The sequence below is a fragment of the Stegodyphus dumicola genome, chromosome 1 (assembly GCF_044657685.1).
Source record: "Stegodyphus dumicola isolate Sdum_Otavi_A_Nest chromosome 1, ASM4465768v1".
Lineage (NCBI taxonomy): Eukaryota > Metazoa > Arthropoda > Arachnida > Araneae > Eresidae > Stegodyphus > Stegodyphus dumicola.
This window is the reverse complement of record NC_140768.1, coordinates 99,443,056-99,470,057: the sequence shown is the minus strand read 5'-3', so window position 1 is coordinate 99,470,057 and position 27,002 is coordinate 99,443,056. Positions and strand designations below refer to the sequence as shown.

At 31.0% G+C, this 27,002-nt stretch overlaps 1 protein-coding gene and 1 long non-coding RNA gene across 3 annotated transcripts in view; both read left to right on the top strand.

Moving 5' to 3' along the window:
* LOC118195031 (prostaglandin reductase 3-like) overlaps nucleotides 1-27,002 on the top strand; it is a 58,040-nt gene that overhangs the window by 26,882 nt on the left and 4,156 nt on the right. Inside the window, exons 8-10 of one of the 2 annotated variants that reach the window (XM_035366263.2) lie at nucleotides 15,021-15,092; nucleotides 17,636-17,803; nucleotides 22,000-22,185. In XM_035366263.2, the coding sequence (XP_035222154.1) occupies nucleotides 15,021-15,092; nucleotides 17,636-17,803; nucleotides 22,000-22,185 (426 nt within the window). The remainder of the gene's footprint in view (nucleotides 1-15,020; nucleotides 15,093-17,635; nucleotides 17,804-21,999; nucleotides 22,186-27,002) is intronic. The other variant, XM_035366264.2, reaches the window with a different exon arrangement.
* Nucleotides 5,052-9,846, top strand: LOC146999167 (uncharacterized). The gene is made up of 2 exons (XR_015039501.1): nucleotides 5,052-5,307; nucleotides 9,683-9,846. It is a non-coding gene; the product is annotated as an uncharacterized LOC146999167 (long non-coding RNA).

Here is a 27,002-nt window from a genome sequence, read left to right as displayed (position 1 = left end):
TGCATCCCGAATAGTGTTCAGTGAATAGTGATTTCCCTGCTAAGTGAAAAAAAAGTGTGTTTTCTTTAGTGATATAAAAAAGGAAACAAATAGTGCCATGGTTAGGATCAAGTGCTTCTGAATAGAATAAAAAAATGTGTATCTACTTGTCTGCAAAACGGGGTAAGTCAATTTGGGCATTAACCTTTGTAGAGGGAATATTAATTTTATTACTTGAAATTGCTGTGTCTAATTTATACGTTTAAATTGCTAGGTCACTCATAATCCTGAATGGGTTTGAGAATTTAAGAGGCATGTGTTATTTATAAATTAAGTTCTCTTGAGCTTTCGGCGAAAAGTATTTTAGAAATTTGTTTATTGTATTGAGCATTATTACTTGTTTGAGCTGAAATACTTTAATTAAAATTATAAGCTGAAATTATATGTTCTAAATTGTCTTTACTTCTTAACATTTTGCTAATCGCAAGTAGTCTGTGTAAAGCATATCATAAATTGCAATGTTATTTTGTGTTATTTTTATTAATTCTAAAGTGGTAAAGATTTTAATAGTAGTCTTTGTCAATCATATCATAAATTGCAATGTCATTTTTGTGTTATTCTATTTAATTTTAGTGTGAAAGATTTTGATAGTAAGCAGCTAATACTTTTGAAAACTATTTTATTTTGTGTATGATCTGAAATTTTGGAATTTGAAATATGTCATATCTTGGGAAGGGTAGGAAACAGGATCTCATAAATCTGTCTGAGGAATTAGGTTTAGAGATTCCCCCCAATGCAAAAATACAGGATCTTAAAAACCTTATTGTGCAGAGTCCTCATTATGACGAAAAATTTGTCGAGGCAACGCTAGAGTCCATTATTGAAACTCTGATAGAACAGCGTAGGCTCGAAGAAGCCGAACAGCAGAGACTGGAAAAGGAAAGGGAGAGAGAATTTGAATTGGAACGACTGAGGTTGAGAAACGTTAACAATGTCAGAGAAAATTCCCAGAATAATAATATTCCTAGGTCAATAAGAGAATTGCAAAATTTAATGCAGAGATATAATCCCGAATCATCGGATATTTCTCTTTAGCGATGTTTGAGCATCAGGCTCGCAAAGCGCATGTAGACGAAGAAGACTGGGTGTCGCATTTGATGGCTTTATTGCCAATGGACATTGTTTCTATTATTCTACAAGAACCGCAAGAAGAGCTCGATAATTACACTTATGTGAAGAAAATTCTGTTACAACGTTTCGAGTTGAGCCCAGAGGCTTTTTGTGTTAAATTTGTTCAACACCAGCGGCGTGCAGGCACGCGATATAAAGATTTTGCCTTCGAGCTGAGGAATTATCTGGAGGAGTAGTTGAACGGAGTGGAAGTGCGAGATTTTGATTCTCTGAAAGACTTGATGTTGACAGATCAAATTAAACGTCGCGTAAACGGCGAAATTCGCGAACATTTCGTGGATGATTGACCAAATATAATATCTTCCTCTGAATTAGTCAGAAAATTATATGAATATGAAGAAGTACGTAGGTCCATAAAAAAACCGACATGTTTTGTTAAAAGCACCAAACAAGACTCTAAAGAAAGGATGAAATGTGAGTCTGCAGATAGAATACGTCGCGGTGATGAGGGTGCGGAAGAAAAGACTGCCGAAAAATGGAAGCCAAATGTAAGAATTGGAGGCTGTTCGAAAAACGGAGAGCATCTAGATGCTATGAAGGCAACTCAGAGAATCATCTCCGATACCAGTGCCCGCGATTAAAAGCTACGACGGAATCCATGGAAATCGTAAATAATTTGGATATTTATGCCAAAGAAATCTAATATTTACTAGAACTCTTATTTCGGTACTATAACTATGTATTATATGAGTCAATTACGATAAGAGTAAGTGTAAAGTTTTTATTTATTTAAGACTGTAGAAAATTTTTGATATTTTTAATATTTATGGCTAATTTGATAACGTTAAACAAAACCTAATTATTTAATTTTTTGCCTTTTGTGTGGAGGACCTTTCTAGTGGAAACTGCCTCATATTTTATATTACAAATGTATAAATTTAAAAAATAACCATGATTTTTCTCCCTAGTAACTTCTTAAAAATCATGCTAATCAAATAAATATTTTGGTACAATCTGAAGCGAGTTATTTTTTGATCTATAGCAAGTGATATGTTCGTAAAAGAAATTAAGTGCTTATAAATAATAAAGAAAGTTGGAAATATCTGAACAAGTAATTTAACCGAAAAAAAAGGAAGAAGAAAGAAAAAAAACTATAACATCAGAATGCTTAATAAAAGTGTGAAACATTTTTTTTTAATTAAATTTGCAAGGAATAAGAAAGTAAACACTTCTTACAAGAATTTTTGGAATAAAATTCCCTGAACTCAACAGAAAATTATAACTGTTGCTGTGTTAAAGTGTGCAATTGCTTTATGCTTCTTCACTAAACTTGGAACATGCGAGTTGAAAGTAAATTTGTAATGTATAATAATGCGTCCACTATATAAATGTGTATTAAATTTTATAAATGGCGTAAAACCAAATTAAAATTTTTGAATTAAATATTTATCAAGATTATTGTAATTTTCTGGTTCAAATCCCACAGGAGGAAGCGTTATGTGGATGTTTTGATTATAATATAATAGGCACATTTCAGTTTAATATTCAATAATTAATAAATTATGGAAAACATTTTATTTATTACACAGAATGAATAAAAACAGTTCTTCAACAGATATAAAACGTGGCTTTACACATGTTGTATCCACTCACAGTTTTATGTGGTGGCAGCCCTGATCTGTACAGCCTGGTGACTTCCGTAATCATTTGGCCTTGATTTGAATTCTGGAGAAGGCATAAGCTTTTGTAGTCATCAACCCACTGAGTTGCCGGTGTTGAGATAGCTAAATGACTGATGGATACCAACCAGTTCTTAATAAGTGCTTAATAAAAATTAATTTTATGTGATGTTTAGCATCGCAGACACTCAATGTGCATCTTTCGTTTTCGGTGGGGGTTGGCATAATCAGAAAGTACTTAAGTTTTTCAAAATTTTATGTAAGTGCAGTTTTTACAGATGGTGAAAATACATTTCCATGTATTGTTTAGAAGTATTTTTAAGAGGAATATTATTGGCTTTTGTTAATTTGAGACATGACTATATTTGCAGATTGACACTTTATTTTATTTGCAAACATATGATTGCATTAATTAGGTAACATATGATTGCATTAATTAGGTAACATTTGAGTTTTGCAGATTACCTCTCCATACATAAACATATTATATACACTACTATGTATTAAACGTCCTACATCAGGAAGGAAAGCAAATAGCAGAATCTTATTTATTACACATAAGCAGTATAATGGGAAAAGGCATGGTTAGAGGTACACAGCGTACAGAATTCAGTCACACTGTACTTTCTAGCAGAAACAATGATTGCAGTCCGGCTCAGCATCGAGACAAACAGAATTTTATGATCAGTATGGGTATTTCATTCCATGCAGCTTCAGCCACATACCAAAGTTCATCAATAGGTAGTGGCAAGTGAGTGATGGCGTGCCAGTCTTTTGGCAACCCATGATCAGACGTTTTCAATGGGTTGAAAGATCTGAAGAACGTATGGGTCAGCTCAACAATGGAACACCCTCTGTATTGTTTATCATGATGCTGTCTTAGGATTCGTTTGAAAGGACGACATGAGACCAATCCTATATCATCATTCATTGTCCTACTTACATTGCATGCTTGTCTCTGCTGCAGCATCAAGGGAAGCCACAAAAATGGTCACCATGTTGCTGAACATGCTGCTGACATTGTCTTGCACTCAGTGCCATAGCTAGGGGGGACATCTTTCCCCGGGCGCCAAATTGATGGTTCAGTCTGCCTACGAACGAAGTTCCTCACTCAGAGTACATGATGTGGCTGTATGTTCCCACAAAGCTGCGGACAGTGTATCTGTCCACTCGGGTCTTAGTGGTTACTAAAATTCTGCATGGTGACTAGTGTGGACCTCCTGGACTCAATGATTTCATATTCGCCGGACAGTCATCGGATCTCAACCAACATGAGCAGCAATGCCGTAGAACAATAAACCGCAGTCCTCGTAAGCTAAAATCCAATTCCGACGTCCTGGTAGGATTTTCTCCTTATATGTCCTTTACACAAGCAACCGATGTTCAAATGCAATTTCCAAATCAGAAAGCCGCTGTGCAATCTTTCTATTTAAGTACAATGAAGATGCATATTATAATTATTTTGTGTACTTGTGCTGAAGTGCTAATCACCTGTATACCCCAGCATGTTGTACCTTTCAACGCAAATTTGATATTTGTTGATACTGCTTTCATTGTGCTGCAGTTGTAATGGCCAACAGTGTATTATATGCACAATTACAGGGTGCGTCATAAATTCGTGCAAAGTTCAAAAATTCGTAATAAAAGGAGAAATTCACGGAAAATTTTTCTGTTTGCGCCAATCTGGTCAGAAAGACATTAGATTTTTTTTCCATGTAAAAAAAAAAAAAACGTGGTTTCAAAAGTAACCGACAGAGAGCACTCACGCGTGATACTGAGATGTTTTATGCAAATTAGGCTGCCAATAAAACACTTGGCTGGAAACGGATCCATCATTCGAAGTCGGCAGCATGCTTTCTTTACCAGATCGGGCTTTGGTGGTTAAATTGTTCTATAAGAATGGTGAATCCGCAACTGTTACATTGCGAAAGTTTTTCACGGAGAAAGGACTGAAGGCGCAACAAAGCCCTATTTCATTGAATGGTATACGGAATTTAGTACGACGTTTAGAGTGTAGGGTTTATATTTATTTTAACTAACATTTATTTTAAATTTAAACTATCTTTCCCGTCAAGCCTTACTTTCCCCTGGAATTGCCAATGGCAGAGTATGTAAATTTTAGTAGAACGCGCAAGGATTCAAATTATCAGCGGAAGTATTCTGAGTTAAATAGAAAGGAAACGAATTCGAAAGTGTGCTTGCTTGCTTCACGAGTGTGGAGGTGGGTAGTTAGAAATTGAAGAACCACACTGTAAAAAAAAAGTTCGCTCTTTACAGGCAAAAGTTTTGTAAAGTTACAGAAATCAAAAAGTTACAGAAGAATTTCCTGTAATGGTAACAGGTTGAAAGCAAACTGTAGCGGTAACAGCAGATTTGCTTGTAACATTACAGATAATGTTTCAGTAGCCGCGCGGAAGAATCACGTGACTGACTGGAAATTAGCCAATCAGGAGAAAAGTGTTTGAAAGCTAGCTGCAGAAAAAAACATGGCTGAATGCATGTTGGTTGTATAGCGCAGGTAAGTAAGAAAATGTTTACAATTACTACTTGAAATATTTTTTGTTCATTTTATGCAGATTATTCTCATGCACTTTGCATTGTTATATGTAGTGAGTAAGTATTTAAACGTTTAAGCTTTGCGATTAATTAATATCAGTGTTCGTAATGTCTAATGAGTTGAAAGAGTGCAAAATATTTATTCCAAATGCAGATCTAATAGTAGTATTTTGTCATTGTGCATCCGATAAATTACGCCTTCAACTGCCCTTATTATTATTTAAAACTAATTATTCCAAAATTTAATCACTGTTTGTGGTATGTAATTGAAATGGTAATGTGGTTGTTGAAAACAAAACTAATCATTTTAGCGTTCTTTTCCAATCGTCTGACCAAAGAACGTTTGACATCTTTTTCCCGGCAGGCCTTGCGAGAAACGTTTATATAAACATTTAGAATTCTGAATGTAATGTATATATTTTTTTGCTTACTAGGTTTAGTTTATTCTTTTTCTAGGATTATCTAATTAGTTATACCTGGTTTATAATTCAGTCTAATATGTTTATGTACGAGTGTGTTATGAAGTAAAATTACAAAAGCTTGAACAACGCGGTCGAGAATCTCATTTATTCCTTTAGTGTAATAATATTTTTTTCAGTGGTATTAATTTCTTACGAAAATATTATAATTCCAAAATGAAGTAATTATATTGATTAAAAATATGCCGTATCATACTTTTCGTAATGTTTTGTTTTACTAACTAGATGCAACTTAATTATTCCATATATTTTAATATACCAATATCAACAGGGGAAAAATGGAAATGACCTAAAATATTTTTCTAACAATTCGTTAAACTAATTATAAAACAAAACTAAAATTTTGTGCATTATTTCCAAAAATATCATTTCATTAATATTTTATAAATGACAACATATATTATATTGTATATATAACTACCATTGCATACTTATAAGTTTTTAAACATTTAATGTAGAATTTATGTTGATTTTATTTTGCCCAGTTTTAATACAGTTTTGAAGTATGATAGTCTTGTTACTAGGATAGCATGAATCTGCTAATACAAGTTTAATACATTTCTTGACAAATGTTTCTCTTATTCATGTAATATAATATATAAATCATAAAATAAGTTTTCTTAAAAATAAATTATTATTGTTTATTGGAATTTAAAACAATTCTGTATCTGTATGTTGTATTAAAAATAAAATAATAATGAATTTTTAATGAAGCATTGATTTTAGCATTAATATATATATATATATATATATATATATATATATATTTATATATATTTATATATATATATATATACATGAATAAATGGAAATGCAAGCTACTTTTCCTTACAAAACCGCCTATGAATATATACTTTCCTTTAGGCTGATAGCCTTTGCATGCTTTGCCATATTCTATCAATCCAAATGATGCAAATATGCAGAAAATTTTACTTTCTTTGAAAGTTAATACCGGAAATAAAATTCAGTGCATTTGTAAACTACATTAGTTCTCTTATAGCTTGGCATTTAATTGCCCAATGATTTACTAGTCCAAACTAAGGCAGAATTCAGATATCGTTCAAATAAAAGAAAATTAATAAGGTCTGATTTTTAGACCTATATATGAAGATTTATTTTTTTTAAATATTATTTTAAGTCAACCAAATTAATTTCAAATTTAAGTAAGTATTCATGCCTTTCAGTAGCATTATTTTTGATATCTTAAATTAAATAACTGAATGCAATATTTCTTGTTAATAAAAGAAAAGCAATGTTATGAAAGACTAGCGAAGCAGATTTGCAAGTTCTAATTACGAAAGGTCCCATGCTTTAAGGGGTCATTTTTAAAAATACTTAATTAAAAAAAAATATTTAACGTAAAACTTCCAAACTTCACACATGTGGAATATTAATTCTATATATTTTATCTCATTCTTATTTTATTAATTAATTTCATAGCATTTTGTGTGACACTAGCAGTAATTATTAATTAAATTTTATGCTGTTTCTGATCTATGTTTTGATTTTGTTATTAATTACGTTATTTTACATAAGATTTAAAATTATGTAAGGAACAAAAACCTTCTGCATCTATTAATATATGCTGAAGTGAATGAAATTATGCCAGTGAAATTTTTTAAAATCAAAAACAAATTTCTGTGGAAAATTAAAGTTATAAATTCTAAATGCAAACAAAGGAGTGAATTTGAAAGTTATCAAATAAGCCAAAGTGTTGGTCATTTTTTCAGTTTTGCAGAAGAATTTTTATACTTTGCAGAATGGGAATATGATGTTTGGTTTTGTTAGTATTAATTATTACAACTGAATTATTGCAACTTACATTGCAACACGTAATTTAGCTTAAAATTTATTTGAACTTAATTTTCTAATTTATTTTGATCATGTATATTTCATGTGTCATAAGTCTTTGAAATGAACTTAATTCTCATCCTATTTATTTACACAATTTTTTTAAAGAAGAAAAAGTCACATTTGTTTTGCTTAGTTGCACACGAAGATACAGAGGGAGAAAGAGGAGTTATGTTTACTTGCAGACTTTTTTTCCCTCCTTTTATATTATAGTATGAAAATCAAGGGGAAAATTAAGCAATCAATTTAATTTTGAAGGATGTGATTACAATAAGATCATAACCAATCAAAAATATTCATGAATGAACTACTGGTAACTATCATAGTATTATTATTTAAAAGAAACCTACATTCCAATAAGAACGCTTAGTAACATAACCATTTAAGTTATCTAATAAAAGTAATTTTCATTCCTACTTCCCTATACATTGAATTTCACTCTTAGTATTGTCCACTGCTACTCCCTAGACCTCAAAGCATTTAATGCATCTGGAACTGCAATTTGTGTCTTTTTCTACAGCATGCAAGTTATCACCGTTTAGTTTGTACTGCCACGAGCAATGATCTTCAGAATTATCGTATTGCGTTGTATATTCCACCCCACCCAGCTTTAGAACCAGATTCTGAAAATTAAAAAAATATTTACATAATTTTCCCCCTTTTAATGCATTCAGAAAATGAATATTCCAAGATTTTAAAATGGATTTATCAACATAATGATTGTTTTCGTCATACTAACAAAGGCAAACTTTTGCACACTTAAGGCCCCGTTGAATCTTTCTCTTCTAACTGTTGAATATTATGTCAGCCTAATACAAACAATGATCTATGATAGTGAAAGCAAATATCAACTGCCATTCACTGTGCAATTTTGCCATATCAGCTGAATGTTCACCCTAGCAAGCATCGGACCACAACCTTCTCTAATTATTTATGTATGATCTGAGGCCTAAGGATTTGCAAGAACAACAATGAGAATGACAGAAGTTCAAATTATAAAGAAGAAATGAGATAACTTATTAGATGTTGCAATTATGTGTATTCTTATTGAAATAGAGGTTTCTTTTAAATAAATAATATTGTGATAGTAGTAGTTTATCCATGATTACTTTCCATTTGTTATATTCCTACTGTGACTGTGTCCTTTGGAAATTAAATTATTCGTTTAATTTTTCCCTCTTAATTTTCGGAAGATAAAATTAGTAAAAATAAGTGGGAATATGGCATCAAGAGCATTAGATATCCCCATTTTCTTGAAGCTGTTCACTATTATTGTTTCATCAATGATAGGCCATGCATCCAAAATCCACTAGCAAATCAGTTAGTAAGATGAAAATGACCACTATGCGGACAAAACATTTAGGGTAACTTGTTTTGTGAGCGCCTTAAGGAAGACAAACATTACCTAAATCTTTAAAACATATTCAGAATCCTGTGCTAAAAGAAAGCTAGGGGGAAAATGTTGTCCGAGTCCCAGTGATTCCTTTGGACGAATATGTAATATTGTTTTAGAAATTTAAGGTAATAAATATAATATTTTTCGAATGCTAAAACAGTTCGAGAAATTTATTCAAGTTCTGAATTCTGAATATAAGTATACTGTATATTATATTTAATAACTATGGTGGCTTCATTTATGAAAATATTTGAATATTGGCTGTTTTTGTACAATGAACCTTCTCTAAGCTACGTGATTCCTGAAAATTTTGATCTTTAAATGATAGTGGGCATCCTAGCGAAGTTATGTTTACTAATTAGTTATTTTATGAGGGATGCTGATTAAATTTAAAAAGTGATTGACTGAGGTAGCTTGTCGTAATGAGACGGTTCACTGTAATCCAATTTTTTAAAGAATTTAAGCTGTTCTTAATTAATTAAGATATTATAAAGAAATATGATTAAAAGTGTTATATAAGCACATGTTTAAAACATCTATTAAAATAATTTTTATAAGCTTTTTAAGAGCATGATTATGATTTTAAAAGAAATGTTTTTTTCTTTATTTAGGAGACATGGTTTACAAAGAGGAGAAAAACCATTCATTTTTTCCAAGCAGTCGAAACGAATTTTTATGAAATGTTTATTAAATTATGTTATTTTTTAATTAATTCTTTTTTTCAGGTTTTATGTAAAGTTTATGAATTAAGTAATAAATTATTTTTACTTCTGTATTTTAATTAGCATATTATTTGCTTCATAGTGTTTCACAATAAAATTATAAATTCAATAAACTTCTTAATTAACATGCTGTAATATAGAGAGATCATAAAGTTTGTTTTCTGTTGTCACATGTTTATTTCACAATTTTGTATGCTAATCTCGAAATTTATAATATCTAGGAATACTTTTTTAGTATCACTTTCGAAATGGTAAATATTAAGCTTATATTTATTACATATTATGCTTGTAAAAAATTATAGGTAAAATTAAAATGCATTAAATTTTAAGCTAAACTGAAGTATTAATTTTAGAAATAAATTTCTTAAAGGCATAATTGTATTAAGAATTTTAAGGGAAACAAGGCTTTAAAAATTAAGGTCAGTTGGCAAAGTTTTATGCTTATTCAAAAAGCATGACATTAGGTTTTTAATGAAAGACTTCTATCTGTTAATGCAAAGGAAATTATTTGAAGGTAAGTAAAAATGTTATGCATTATTTCAAACAATAGCAGACTGTTGACAAACACTGAGTGCAGATAAGAATAAAAAATTAGTTAGACATTGTAATTCAAGCGTATGAACAAAATTTGAATTCCTTGTAGTAACAAAATGAAGTTTGTTGCTATGTTGAATTCTTTAATTTACTGAAAATGTCATTTTTTAGAAGGAGAGAATATATTTTTGAAATATGAAGAACAGCTGTTCTGAGTTCTTCATAGAAATATTTCACAAAATGTCTTTTACTGTAATAATATGATCATATCAACATGCAACACGTTTACTCATATAAGTTAAATCTAAAGCAACATGTGTCTATTTTAGCTAAAATTACTAAAAAGAAAGTTCTAGAACATATCTTATTAACTGACACTAACATGCAAATAAAACATACTATTTTTTTCAGCTATTTTACAGGGCAAATATAAGGAGTAGCATATCAATTTGAACTTTTAAATTAATCAAAATGATAATATGAAAGGCCTTTCAATAATATCAGACATAAGTTTCTCTTCATAAAACAAAAATACTCTGCAACAGACTAATGTTACTTTTTGAAAAAAGAACATTGCTGTTGAAAGCACATCTTTTAAATTAATGCTATTCTGAGGTCAAATTGACTAATTTAAAAAGCCAAACTATTATGCTTCACTTGCATATATCTGTATAATGATATACACATGAAGATATTGTTTTACTCAAAACATCTTGATTTCAATATATTTTATTATAATAAGCATCATTTTAGACAAAAAAAATCTACTACTTTTATAAACATATCCTTTAGTATTATCTATGAAAAATATATTCTACACACATAATTACTTAATGGGATATTAGAAGGGAATAATCTGAAACCTTTACAGATACAACCATTGGAATTTTACGTAAGAAAAGTATCTTCTACTCACATAATAACTTGCTATAATAATACAAGTAAATAACCTGTAACGGTTACAGATATATCTGTTGAGATTTTACATAAGAAAAACATGTTCTTTCTACATAATTATTTGCTGTAATATTACACGCAAATAATCTGTAACCATTACAGATATATCGTTTGGGAATTTACATGAGAAAAATATGTTCTACTTACATAACTATATGCTGTGATATTACAAGAAAAAGATCTGTAACCATTACAGGCAAAACTCTTGTAATGTTACAAAGAAAACACCTGTTTCTGTTACTCAAATAACCCATGGCATCCCAGTTTCCATGAGTTTTCTTAGTAACTTTACAGATTTTTTTTTACAGTGCATGCGTTTCGGCCTGTGTGCTTGCCTCGGCAAATTGTTAATCTTTCAACGTAATATTCAGAGTTTGCTGAATTATCAGCGGTATTTTAGAACGCGGTGAGGTTAGTTACGTTTAGAGAGCCTTGTAGTTAGTCACTTGTTATTATCTCTTTTTAGTTTCTTATTTTTATTTTACCGCCGGGTAGTTTCTTTACATTAATTGTAATTAATTGTATAGTAAGTTGATAATAAATTCATTGATTAAAAATTATAAACGTACTTTATATTTTATTCATGAGCTCTTAATACACTCTAAAATTTATATGGTTTAAAGAGACACCGATGTTCTGTCATTGCACTTTTCTTTACTCGAAACAACATGAAAGTTTACGGATTCAAACAATTCGATATTAAAAGGAATATTTGAGTGATGTAAAAATCTTATTTTTAGAAATAATAGGGATGTGGGAATTAGACACCAAGAAAGATAGTCACTGATGATTCTTTGATCTCATATTAAGTAACTTAAAAGTGAAAAAGCATTGGATAAACCAATATTAGGATTAACTTGTCAAAGGTTTTCAGATTGTTAACGAATACTTTCTGCTTGCACAGCTAGCCGCATAAAACAATAATTATGAAGAAAAAGAATATATATGATTTTAGTAAGTCCAATAAATGTAATTTCAGAAAAACATTTAATATTTCTAATTAGACATCCCATGATTTAAATGCTTTTTTGTATAAATCATTCAGACTTAAAAGTAGAATCACTGTTCTTAAGAGCTGTATTTATTGTTTTTAAATCACGTGGTTTGTTAACCAGTAACAGACATATTAAATTCAAAAATTAAATATCGTTTGCTTTCTGAGCGGCAACACTTTGTTTGATGATTAAAAGCGGAAACCATTTTGCCGAACGGCAACCGTCTAATGTCTTTGGAGATAATTTTTTATTTCAAACAGTGTTGCCACTGCTCGCTTCTAAATCGCTAAGTTCATTAATCAAAAATTCATTAAATTCGTAAAAAATATGAAATAAATAAAAACAAATTCAAAATTCGAGTTTTGAGGCGCACATGTTCGGACGGAAAACGGTGGTATTCAAAATTCGGATGGTGGTATTCAAAATTTGGTGGCTCTAGGTACCCCCGTTTTTCCCTTTGCAAAGAACATATATATATATATAAATATAATTTGTTTACTAAAGAAATATTGATTATATTATTTCCTAATATAAATTTAGTAGAATGCATCAAACAGAGGGAACCCATATGTAGGAAGTTTAATACCGAAAATTGTGTTTTAAAGGAACTTGAATGTAAATCATGAAAAAAACGTTTTAAGGGTACTTGAATTTAAATAATGAATAATAAAATTTCAAACTTTAAAAAAGAAATTAAAAAACAAGTAATTATCGCTATTGATCGGAAATTAGTTGACTTTTCAAGGGGAACAAACCAACTCCCGTTCAATGAACAATAATTAATAAATGCGAAGGTGTTTCGTCTTTTACTCAAGTAAGAATGATGATGTCAAACTGGCAAATTAAGTTAGGCCAAAATTGTAGTTCCGTGAAGTGATGGGATTATAGCCAAAGTAAAGTATCAAAGAACTCATTCTGAATGAAGCATTTTCGCTTAACAAGATTCTTTAAAAATTTTGAGTGAAAAGTCAATTTATGTAGTAAAATTTACAAGATATTTGAGTAAATGTCCCTCGACACCTTCGCTTTTATGCATATTAATTCAAAACTATTTTTATAAAAATAAACATAATAAACAGTAGTAATCTTAACTGGAATTATGAAATAGAACTCAAAGTAATTGAAAGAAACATAACTATGTTATCTTTTCAAAAACAAATCAAATAAAAGTTGAAAAATTGAATTATATGTAATAAGAAAGTGAAATGTGAAATGTACATGAAAATATAAAAGGGCAGAAAATGCATTAATTAAGTTTTTTCTAGTGGGATGTCGGTAAAATGTTCTCTTCTGTGCCTCACTCAGAAGTTGTGTGTGTCCGAAATTCCGTTATCGGCAGTGAGGTTACTTTGAATTAGGCGGTGAAACTTTTGAGAAGCTATTTGGGGACGTGGGAGGGACTAGGAATGTTGGAGGGAGGTTTGTTGAGGAGTTCTTATGCGAGTGAAAACGTGTGTTAAAATTTTGAATATACTAACTAGTGAATGGAAATTAATTAATTTCTGGATAATTGTCGTGTCGGAACGAGGTAGAAAAGAAGAAAGAACGTAGTTTTCGCTGTCAACGAGGCTCAAATGTGAAATAGGCTAATTTTTTTAGTAACAGTATAGAAGAAATGTCTGAAAACAATTTTTTTACATTATATACAATTTTGTAATTACACTATGTACAAATCCTCCTACATATAGTCATCCAACTTATACCGCCTTCTCAGGTTTAGGAACAAATTGTCATATCCTTATCAATTAAATGATTTAGAGTGAGTATTTAACGCCTGCCCTTTTAAGACAATGATTAATAAATCGATTAGGTATTAGATTATTTTTGAGAATTGGAATAAGGAGCAAAATTTCGCGTTGTAGATCTATCGTATCTGTGCAAATATTTTTAATACGTTGTATTTGATTTAAGATAGTATTACTAATAACGTTTTTGGAGATGTTGGAAGTCCAATTTATTAATTTGTTGGCTTTGAAATTGAAGTTTCTTGTTTTGTCAAACAGTAAAATTTTTTTGTAGTTTTGAAGATCAAGATAGTCGATATTATTTTGCGAATGATTAGTTATATTAAGTGTAAGATCATTCTATATATATATACTACAATCAAAAGTAAATATATTAATTAATCGTAATAAATTGCCTAATACTTGCGCAAAAGTTGCAAAGTAATAAAATAGTAACTTATTTACTAATGGATTATTCAGTATATAATCTCCTTTGATAAAGATAGTAGAATTTTAGTGGAATGAAGTAACTTATAAACACATCTAAAAAATGAAGCTTGGAAATTAAAGTATATATATATATATATATATATATATATATATATATACTTACTTACATGTATACAGATCCGTCATTGTTTAATAAGAGATATAAAGTGCAATTTTGATGAAAAAAAAAACTCATCATCAGGTAAGTAGCTTGCTTATCATCAGGTAAGTAGCTTGCTTAGTTCGCAAAAATTAGCATTTAAATAAGCAAAATATAAATATTGCTCGAAACAATGCAGCTTTTGTTTGCCCTACGACGAAATAAAATTTGATTTGCGGATTCTCTGATTAAAATGAATTAATTAAAAGTGATTATTTCTTACAACTTATATTCAAGTATTTTAATTAATTTGTTTGTAAAGTTCATATTTGAAAATATGCCGAAATAAAACTGTTTTACATATTTTCTTCATATTTTACAATTTTAATTTTAATAGAAGTAAATTAAAGATTTTTAAATATTTTTAGGAACTTGGTTGTGATCGTGTTATCAATTATAAGACGGAAGACTTCGCTGAAGTATTATCCAAGGAATATCCGGTAAGTATATTTTTTATTTTTAAACAATTAAATAGGATTTAAAAAATGTGTGTTTAAAACACTTCTCAATAAATAAAAATAATCCATACTATTATTAATAATGTTCATTTTTATGTCTGACTCAGAGTGATATAACATCAGATAATTTAACTATACGATAGAAAGAATAGTTAAATTTTTCTAATCTTTAAGTAGACGCACGTTTGGTTCCAAATTGTTGGGAAATTCGCATTTATCCCTTGCGGCTTCGCAGTGTGGAAGATGCACAGAATTCAACGCTATATAATCCCGCGGCAGAAGCCAAAAAGATGTCTCTCTCTGTCTCTGTGTGCTTGATGAGATTGTGTGTCCTCCCAACGTCCTGTTATCGACGTTGCCAGTAACCACAATTCACTTCAGCGTAGTGCGGAGATCTCATGTATAGAATCCTGACGTGGAAAAGATCTGTCGAAGATTACAATGGAAGTAAGAATCTAACTGAATATTTCAGACAGCATTTATAGCAAGTATCATATGGAATTGTTGCTACCAACTACCTGCGAACATACCATTGAAGTTAATCGATCGTTTATCCATCCTCCCATCTTCTTAATGTTATGTTTATTCTTCATATGTAATACGTTGACATATTTTGTTCATCGGTTCTGTTAAGCTCACCCATTAATGTTTATGTTTAACTTACAGCATGTATGTTCTTTTGGTAAGGAACCATGTTTCAAACTAACCCAAAACTTTCATCATTATCAAATTAAAATTAAACACAAATTAGATATGAAACATTTTAGGTAGGTAATGTTAATAGGAAATTGTCTTAAAAACATTACATTTAAGCAATATTTTATATTACATTTAAGCAACTTAAGGAAATATTACACTTATTTAAATATAATTTTAATGCATTATTTTAATATGTACTGCTACATTAAAGGCCACTGTACAATAATCGCTTCATTGACTAGCGAAGTTTCAATACGGATTCGAATATCTACAAATGTCCCAATGATAGTCGATGAAATAATCAACTGATGTAATAAACTTTTGCAAGGAATTGGTAAAATACAAGCCTAATTAATATAAAATTAAAAGGGTTCAAACGGCTTCTGCTATGCAAATCAAAGCATTACGTCATCTGATGGTAAATCAAGTGTTTTACATACAGTTAATATCTGAGAAAATTTCTGCAATACAGAGTTTGATTTGAGTGTGTAAGGACTCAAAACAGTTTGTTACAGCTTCGAAGTATCATTTGGAAGAATCTATGAAATGGCAAATCATCGGCCATTTAGAAGCAGTTATATTTGCGAATATTTCATAGCAAACAGTTTCTATACGATGAAAACGATTTCAAGGCCTTATAATTATTGTACGGAGAGCTGGACAAGCTCGTAAACGAATAACAACTCCTTCTCAACATCGATATTTGTCAATAGATGCCCGACGTAACGGGAAGTCTACTGCTCGGCAGTTAAGTTCAGAGCTTGCAGCCACCACTGGATTTGTTGCATATCACGGCAAACAGTGCATTAAAGGCTTACTGAATCAAGGATACGTATTTCGCCGTCTTCACAATAAAAGAGGGATCGCTTTAATTGGGGCAAAGAAGTAGTGGAGTGAACAAGTATTGTTCAGTGTTCTCTTTACTCATCAGTTCAACATCTGATTTTATTTTATGTAACACCTGATTCTAAACGCGTGTACATCTGGAGTGAGTCAAAAACGCGGAATCCTTCTACGAACATTAAAGAACATGATCGTTTCGGTAATCTATGGGGAGGAATAATGATCGCTGTTTTCAACAGCGGATATATGACTGGCATAGGTATGGGGATGAGGCCTGAGAAACTTATGTAAGGTTTTTCCGAAGTGCCTATGGATCTGAATTATTTTATGTATGAATGATAATACTCATCCACATCGAGGGAACTGACGATTTAACTAGAAAAAGAGCTTACTAGACTACCATGGAAAAACAGTTGCACGAACACATCTTCCTCCTAGAGATGCAAATGCCTTGAAGACCTCATTGCTGTAGAAGTAGAACAATAATTCTCCAAATTATAGTTAACAGTGTTATTACCAGCATGAAAACACATTGCTATATATTGTGTATAAGTTAGAGGAAATCACATTCCATATTAAATTCTTAAACCTTAACATTTTATGAGTTATTCTCTTATGCTGTGAACTCTGTAACATGCTATTAACATTTTTATTAACATTTTTATGGTTTAATACTGCAGTTTTATATCGTATATAATTCTCTTTATTTTTTTGTTTGTATTTATATCTTATGATGTTATGAATTATTCTACGCAAATTCATAAAATTATGTTTCCCAGTTTTTGAGAAACTCATGATTTCATGCATGTACACATAATTTCGGACTTCAGTGTATACACTGTGTAGTAAAAGAAAAAGCGACTGCAATGAATTAGTTTTAGTGTTTCATTTCAGTGTAATATTTTAAAAAATAAGTTATTATTCTACATGAGCTAAGGTAATTATTAGTGAAGATATTAACAATACGAGTAATATATTTTCAGAAAGGTGTATCTGTGATTTGGGAAACTATTGGAGGCAAGGTGTTTGAGACTTGCTTGAAGAATTTAGGCGAAAAGGGCAGGCTATTAATCATTGGAGGTACTTCATCTTACAAATCAGAAAGTGAGAAGGCAATCGGGAATGTGGATATTTCATATGCTCCCCAAATAGTAAGCATAGTTTGGCTAATTTACTTGTCACTCAGTAAAATACTCAGTATATGTATATATTTATCAGTATTCAGTATATATGTATATAAAGAATATATTATGTTACTATATATAATAAAGAAATGTTGATTATATTGTCTCCTGATATAAATTTAGTAGAATGAATTAAAATTAGGTAACCCAAAAGTATGAAATTTAATTCCGAAAAAAATTTTTTTAAAGGAACTTTACTGTAAGTCATAAAAAATTTTTCAAGGGGACCTGAATTGAAATCATGAAGAATAGAAATTTAAACTTTGAAAAAGAAAATTAATAAACCAAGTAATTATTGTTATTGATCGGAAATTAGTTGACTTTTCAAGGGGAAGAAACCAACTCCCGTTTAATGAACAATAATTAAGAAATGCGAAGGTGTTTCGTCTTTACTCAAGTAAGACTGATGATGCCAAACTGGCAAATTTAGTTTTAAGGCAAAAACTGTAATATATATAGTATTCAGTATATATATACCATTTATCAGTATTCAGTATATCTATTTATATAAAGCATATTGTATATAAATATTTTATGGAATCATATAAACTGTATCTACTATATATATATATAGAGAGAGAGAGAGAGAGATGTATATCTATATATATATAGAGAGAGAGAGACATAAAGTAAGAAATTTAGAACTAATATTTCACAAAGACCAAAAATTGAAAGTCATTATTAATAAATTTCAAATAATGCAACAAAAAATTTAAAAAATGTTAAAACCAAAACTTTTCGAACATATTTATCAGTATTCAATATATGTATATGTATAAAATATATTATATATAAACATATTGTGGAATTTTATATATATGTAGTTTTTAGGACTTTATATTTAGAAAGCTATAAAATACATTATAATAATAGTTTAGACGAACAATAGTTTAATCCAGCGCTAGATTTGAAAACACCAATTTGTTTCTTCAAGATATCTGTAATGTCTATTGAAAACATAAGCCTTAACATTAGTTTTTTTTTTTTTTTATTTAAGTACATGTTTCTTATGATGTTCTCATTGTTTCTTGTTGATTTATTGTTCAAGCATTTCATTAAATACATTTTAACATTATCTCTTTGATTTCTTATATATGTATTTTTGAAAACTTGAGGATGACAATTTTTACTAAAATATTTCACCGTAAAGTCAGATGAATAAATTTATTGTAATTTACATATTTAAAATATGTTTAGTAAATAGCTATAGAATGTGAAAATTTCCAAGTTTTGCGTTTAAGAGTTACATGGTGGCTCGAAAGCAGGTGGATGGAAATTAATACTAACAATGAACTGCGTTTGTCACGAATTTCTAATATGAAATTTTCTTTATAAGGGTGTATGCTTGATGGAGATATGAATAGCCTTCTTTTCTACATGGTACGCTCAAAGACCGATCATTTGTGTGGCATTGTCGCCGTAGAAATCGCCGAAGAAAGCGTACTGTCAAATCCACCAAACATGGACGATGCAGCAATGAATTACTGGCTTGTTCTTCAAAGAAAATCGATTCAGTTTGCAATCTGATTTCAACTCCAGCTTATCTGCATGAAAGATCTAAGGTGTACTAGCAAGGGAGTATATGAAAAAAGAATGGTTATAGTTATGTTGATATGATGATGCGGAGTGGCATCAAGACTAACGAACGTGCTAAGCTAGAGGTCTGGACACTGGTAACTAACAGGCGGCTGCTATCATAAAGAGATTATTGAACATTATGTTCGGACCAGAGCAAAGTAGATTTTCACTGAAAGTAAAGATATTCATAGAATCGACCGGACTGCATGCTTTCTAGACCTAAACCCCATTTAACACATATACGACATTCTGGCAAGACAAACTACAACTCTCAGTCTTTTGCAAAGAAATAAATAAGGCATAATGAATGCTCTAAAAGAGATATAAAAGTCTATTCCATGAACTCGAAAATCACTTCGTAATTATGTTCCATAGCGTTATAATTTTTATATAACACTTTGAGAAGCATATACTTCTAACTAACAAGTCAAATTTACAGTTACATTAAATTTACAAATTACACAAATAACCAATAAACACCAATAAACAATTACACCAATAAAAAACAATTACACCAATAAAAAACAATTACACCAATAAACAACAAGTTAAAACAATTTTTACAATTAAAATTAGAGTTTTTACACAAAAACAAGCAATTCGGTCAGCGGGCAAGAAGGCAGATTTTTCAGTTCACAAAACTGAAAGTTTACTTTTGGTCCCATTCGGCAGAAAGACGTTGAAGGTGCAGAAACTGGCTTAATTCACTATTCTGCTAAGTTTCAAAAAAAAAAAAAAAAAAAAAAAAAAAAAAAAAAAAAAAAGGCTGCTATGGCAAAGAAAATTTAGGCTTAGCCACACTTAAACCACTTTTAAATTGTTGATAATTCTACAACTATTGCATGCAAATTATCAAGACGCATAAAAGCCTTAACCGGAGTTACCATCATATAAAAATAAAAACTCAGCTCACTGAGTCGAGTAACAGAGTGGGTATATATAAATACATATACAGATATATAAGAATGAATAGTAAATTAAATTTAAATAATTCTCTTGCACCATTGCTGCAATACGAATAGAATTCCATACGAATGAGAGAATATTTGTTAAATTCAAATTATATAGATACATATATTTATGTACGTTTGGTGCAGGTGATTGCAACCGAAACAGGAGATGCACAACTGCATGTTATAGCAGTCCTATATACAAAATTTCAACGTTCTGAGGCTATTCGTTGTTGAGTTATGCGAGATACACACATACGTGCGTACAGATGTCACGAAAAAGTCTCTCTTCTGAATCCATTTTAAATCAGTTTTATAATTCGTTTGGGTCCTTACGTACAGATGTCATACAAAAACATCGTTAAATTGCATTCGATAGCGGTCAAAATGAATATTTTCGTTGAAATATTATACCCGAAATTTTTCGCGATTACAATACTTCCTTTACTTCATACCAGGAAGTAAAGATTACTGATGTTATGCACGCCTTTGAATTATACCTTGTAGGTTCCTAATTCTTTTTGTCTAAGATGAATCTCGAGGAACCTAATGAACTATGTAGCGACTTATCGTTGAGTTCAAACAACTAAAGACGTAGACTCGAGAAGGGTTAAAATACCCTTCATTTCACTCAAATAATAGTCAAATAACAGTCGGCCCCTTCTCGGGTATACAGGAAGCCTCTAATCGGGCTTTAACTCAGAATAAGAAAAAAGAAGCTAAACTATAATTAACTGAAGGAGACTTAGCCGAAGCTAGACACAATTATCTAACGTAGTTTGCTCTTAAATTAAACCAGCCGGCGAATATCAGTAGGCACGTATAATACGGTTGAGCGTAACAGCTTCAAGAGTGATTTAGCCAGAAGGCAAGCACGCGCTACTGAGGTCTCCTAGCACTCTCTATCGAATTTGGTTGAACTTTCCTTAAATACTTCCTCTAACTCATTTGCATTGAACGCGACTCTAAAACCTCATTCTGGTAGGGAGATGTAGTGGAAACAAGAATTGATAGGAAAGGGTTTCAAAATTAAAATAACTGTTATAAAATTAAAATATACCTTACAATCTATTGAAAGACTCAAAGGTAATTAATTATACCTATTTAAAGGAGCAAATAATTTATCACTGGTAAATTATTTGGTCCTTCAAAGCATCAAGGATATTTTTCTGCTTCCGATTAATAAAAGTTTTTTTTTTTTTTACTTCCTTGTACGAAGTGAAAAAGGGAAGTATTTTAATCGCGAAAAATTTCAGGTATCATATTTCAACGCAAATATCCATTCTGAACGCTGTCGAATGCAATTTAACGATGTTCTTGCCTGACATCTGTAAGTAAGGACAGAATAAAAGACTCTTTTCCACCAAAAAAATTATAAAACCGATTTAAAATGAATTCTAAAGAGAATTTTTTGTTGCGTCTGTGCGTACGTACTTCTGAGGGTACTCGTTGCTTCCGTTTGGCATTCTGAAATGTATCTTAATTTTCCTCAAGACCATAAATGTATTTTAAGGATAGCAAACATTATTTTGGTAAATATTTATTAAAGGAAACTTGTTTTCATTTTTGAAGGATTCAGTTAATGGTGATGTTTACATTAGTGGTGTATATATTAAATGTAATTATTATTTTCAGTTGCTTGCTAAATCTGCAGCTCTTCAAGGTTTTCTTTTACTTCACTTTTCTGAATGCTTCGAAACTTATTTCAAGCATTTAAAAGAACGCATTGAGAAAGGAGAATTGAAAGCAGTTATAGACACTGGAGAGGATACTACAGGAACAGAATTTGTTGGCATGGAAGGTGTTATAAGAGGAGTTGAAGTAAGAGGCTGTTGCTGTTGTGTACCTGTAAAAACTTAAATGTATTTCTTTTCTTATTTAAAATGTTGTTCCTACGGATAAAAGAAAATTCGCTAATAGTAAATCATCTCGAACTTGGAATTTCTAGAAAAATAAAGTGCAGTGCTTATATAGAAAAATTTACGGACGAATTTGAAGCAGAACAAACTTTTTCATTTGCAATACGTGCGTTTCTGTGTGAGTATATATGCATATGTGTATATCTGTATCTCACTGCCTCTCTCTACCTGTCTATCTATCTACTTATTTATATCTATATCTGTACATACATGTAAAACATAAAATATGAAAGCAAACTAGTAAATTTAATTTTGCTACAATCCCTTTTATTCCTCATTTTAATTTCGATACTTTCCCTTTCTGCCCTAAAAATAGTAACTATACACAACATATCTATCTAAACTACGGGATTTCAAAATTAAGTCACATCGTATCCCTGCGGTGTATACCCTTGATAATGCACCATATCACTGTAGGTGCGCTATACAAACCCTAACTTTGTACAGCTTACATCTTGAACAGTGGATGAAATTATAAAAGTAAAACTAGCGGCAAGGCGACCCAGCGGAAAAAAGCAGAGGTGTTGACTGACTGACTGATTTCGTTAATTCAGAATACCGCAAAAGTGCAGTGTCTCTGGATCATTGAATCTAAGGCCGTAAGGCCCATTACATAGATGAGTTCTTCGATAGTTTCCAGCTTTAAATCTCTATATAGCGTAACGTTGCTGATATAATAGTGGACGTTAGCAATAGTACGTAAAACAGAATTTTGGATAAGTTGCAGCCTGTGAATGTCCCTTTTTGTAGCGGCGCTCCAGGCCGGTGAGGTATAAGTGATTACAGGCCTTATATTATGTACATGAGCCGTTTTCACTTTAGTTCCAGGCTCGAATAAGCCGAGGTGTTGCGACTCAATTAACCTTTTATATCATTTTAGATCACGTGACAGATTATGTCCAGATGTTGGATTAAGGTTTCATCGATGAGTGCGCATTAGAACTGCAGGAAATTTAGTTAGAAAAATTGTTGCTCTGTTATTTCTAGAAAGAAGACGGGAATTAAATGGCTAAGTTATTATTTGAAAGATAGATATTTTATATTTTACATATATATATATATAAATATATATATACAGGATGTTGCAGTAAATCGGTTACAAACTTTCAGGAGAGATAGGGTACACCTAGACATTGGAAAAACACTTAGCAATGCATGGTCGGAAACGCTTTCCTGTAATTGTACTGACGACACAAAACACATGAAAGGAAGAACATGAACAGAGTGAGAATATGTGCTTATTATGCTTAGTGCAGCGGAAAACAAGAAATAAGAACAAAATGGACGATCGTCATCAAAGAAGGTGTTCAAAATTACGTTCGAAATATATCCTGAACATGGGATCGGCAGGGGTGGTCCAGTGCAATGGCCAGCATGATCGCCAGACCTCGCTTGGATTGACTACTTCTTTTACGGGATTGACTACTTCTTTTACGGGTACTTTAGGAACTTGTTGCACGCATCGTTGCAGCTGCTGGGGAAGTTCGGGACATGCCGTGTATTTTCCAGAACATCAGATCTTCCATGAGTCGGAAATGTGAGGCCTGCTTCAGGGTCGTACTTTCGAACATCTTCTTTGATGACGATCGTTGTCTATTTTGTTCTTATTTCTTGATTTCTGCTATACTAAGCACAATAGACGTGTTTCTTCACCCTGTTCATGTTCTTCCTTTCTTGTGTTTTACGTTGTCACTACCGCGTCAGGAAAGCCTTTTTGACCATGTTCCTGCTATGTGATTTTCCATCGTCTATGTGTGCTCTATCTCTCCTGATAGTTTTTAACTGATTTGCTAAAAAACCCTGTATATATTCATCTTTCTTTGGCTTGTTATTTTACAGTTTTAAGTACTTTTAAGTAACTGCTATTTTTTTCATTTTACTATATATGGATAAATGTTTTTTAAAAAAATCCCTGTGAATCCCTTCGTAAGACGAATAAGTGTAAAGTGAAGAAACAATTACCAATAACTTTTATCAAAAAAGACAAATAAATAAATAAATAAATAAATAAATAAATAAATAAAATAAATAAATAAATAAATAAATAAAATAAATAAATAAATAAATAAATAAAATAAAAAAAATAAATAGAGACGCCTAAAATAAAAATAAAAGAAATAATGATATAGATTATACAAATTATACAAATAAAAATTGTTGTTTCATAGCGAGTAGCAATGTGGCTCAAGTTCCGAAGCTGAAAAGAAAATAGGCGGAGTGAAAGCCGCAATGGAGCAGCCTAGGCTGTATAGTGGTTAGGAGAGCATTCTTGCCTACTGAAGGTCCAGGGTTCGAATCCCAGGGAACGCACAGTTGTAATTGTCTGCTTCTTCATAGGAGGTTACGGTGGCCCAAGGTCCGTAGAAAGAACAGATTAGCTCACTTGGAGTAAACAAACGAAAAGCCAGCGACTCGTTTGGCCGTGACGTCACTGAAGTTCGCTGTAGCATCTCGTAATAGTAGTTTCGTATTTCATTTTGAAATATTTTCTGTTTTTCATCGGAAAAGTAAAAATTCTAATATTTGGAATTGAAACTTAACTACCTAAAATATTGTTTACTGTATAGAATAAGTTTTAATTACGAAAAGTTCCCTCCGTAATTTATTGTTTCATCGAAAATCTTCCAAACTTCCTTACAGAATTTGCTATTCAAGATTCAGCTGTTTATACCGTTACTCATTTTAGCTTCAACAGACTGAAAACCCACATTTCACAAGAACTGGAAAATATGTAGTGTAGTCAGAGCTTAAATTGTGCCGGCTGCGGTACTTTTCAGTTCATGGGATAAATGATAATTCTAGCCGGAGCGCATCGGAGCCCTAGGCTCCGGCACTTCTTTTATGTAATTAACGGAACTACAATTTCAGTAGAAATTTAATCTCAAATATTTTATTTTTAGCAGCAATAAAATTATATTAAAAACCGCTTATTAAATGTTAATTTACCTCCTTACATTTTATTGAATTATTTTAATAAATAATAATCAAATATTAATTAATGGTTAGATAATAATTAATAAATATTAATTGCTAATATTAATTAAATAATTATTTATTAATTTGATAATAATTAACTATTTAATTTTTAAATGATAAATGATTTTAATAGTCATTTTATTTATTTATTTACTCTTGTTCCTCTTTACTAACGGTCTTCCATAGGGTTCCGGCACTTCTAATTTTAGAAATTAAGCCCTGAGTGTAGCGATATAGAAGAAATTCAAATTAAGAATATTTATTCTATAAAGCTGTACAAACTTGTCCCTAATGTTTGGAATCTAATTTGGCTGAAATTTAAATTAATTTTTTGCTAAAGCCTACTTTCGGTCCAATTGTTTCTGCAGTACTTGCTTCATTTAGAAATCTTAGTTTACTTGTGGCTTTTTTTTTTTTTTTTTTTTTTTTTTTTTTTTTTTCAGATGAACTCGCATGAGCTTTTCCTGTAATATATGATTAATTTTAATAGATTAAAAAAAAAAAAAAGAAAAGAAAAGAAATTGCATAAAATTTTAAGTGGCTAGATTCTAAAACTTGTTTATAATTTCTTGATGTAAAGCAGCAACAAGAAACATAATCAAATGAACTATTCAAGCTATAACTGAAAGGAAGTGTAATACTTAATCAGCAGACTCTTTAAAATCGGGTTTCTATACCTATGAAATAATACATTTTGCCGATTATTTTTTATTTTGCCTGCATTATTGGTGCATAATGCAATCGCGCAGTGCGTACCAACCATTATACTACATAAATTTAATTATATTTGAGAGAAATAAAAAAAAAAAAAAAGAATGAGTTTCCACAGTCGCGCACAAGCTTACATTCAGCTTATAAATCAATGCAAAAATCTGTGTTGATCTGAGGAGAGAAAAGTTCAGTGAAGTCACAGCCAATAGACAGCGAGAACGCATTTTCGTTTGTTTACCCCAAGTGAGCTAACCTGTTCTTTCTACGGACCTTGACGGTGGCTCATGTATTAGGTATTTCCACAATAAAGTGAACATCACTTCCGGCCTATGCCTAAGTCGGCTAAGTATTTGCCAAAGGAGAAGAAAAAAAGGCCGTATGATGTGCTGAGCCGTTGAGGATTCGAAAGTGAGAGATACAAGGCCTAGAGTGTTGGAAAGAAATATCTATCATCTTATAATTAGTCATAGTTATTAGACCACTGTAACTACAATTTCTGGGCCTGTCTAGCTTAATTAAATGTCAAAATCTGAAATTTATGTTGGGATCTGGCTAATGGGAAAAGCTTGAAAGTAAGGTAATACATTAGACCAGGGGTCTCCAAACTACGGCCCGAGGGCCACATCCGGCCCGCGGACAGATTTTGTCCGTCCCGCGGAGAGCTAGCATACTTGAAAACTCCTTTTAGAGAACATATTTTTTATAGAAAATTAAATTTAGTTTACTGAAGTATTATAATTTTATGTTGAATAATTATTAATATGACATCTACATTGATATGGTCATGGGCTAACTACTCATAACATTGTTGTAGGCTTATTGTTATTGTTTTTGTGATAAGTTGGATAAAGAAACACAGAACTGTAATGAGTAAAGACATGTATAATATGCAGAAAATTTAACTTCAGTATATAATAACTAACAAATTATTGAAATGAATCCAACTAACATTTTATACATTTTAAATAAAAACATAACTTATAAAAAGTATAATGACATATGAAATACTAATGAGATTTATGTAATTGAGAT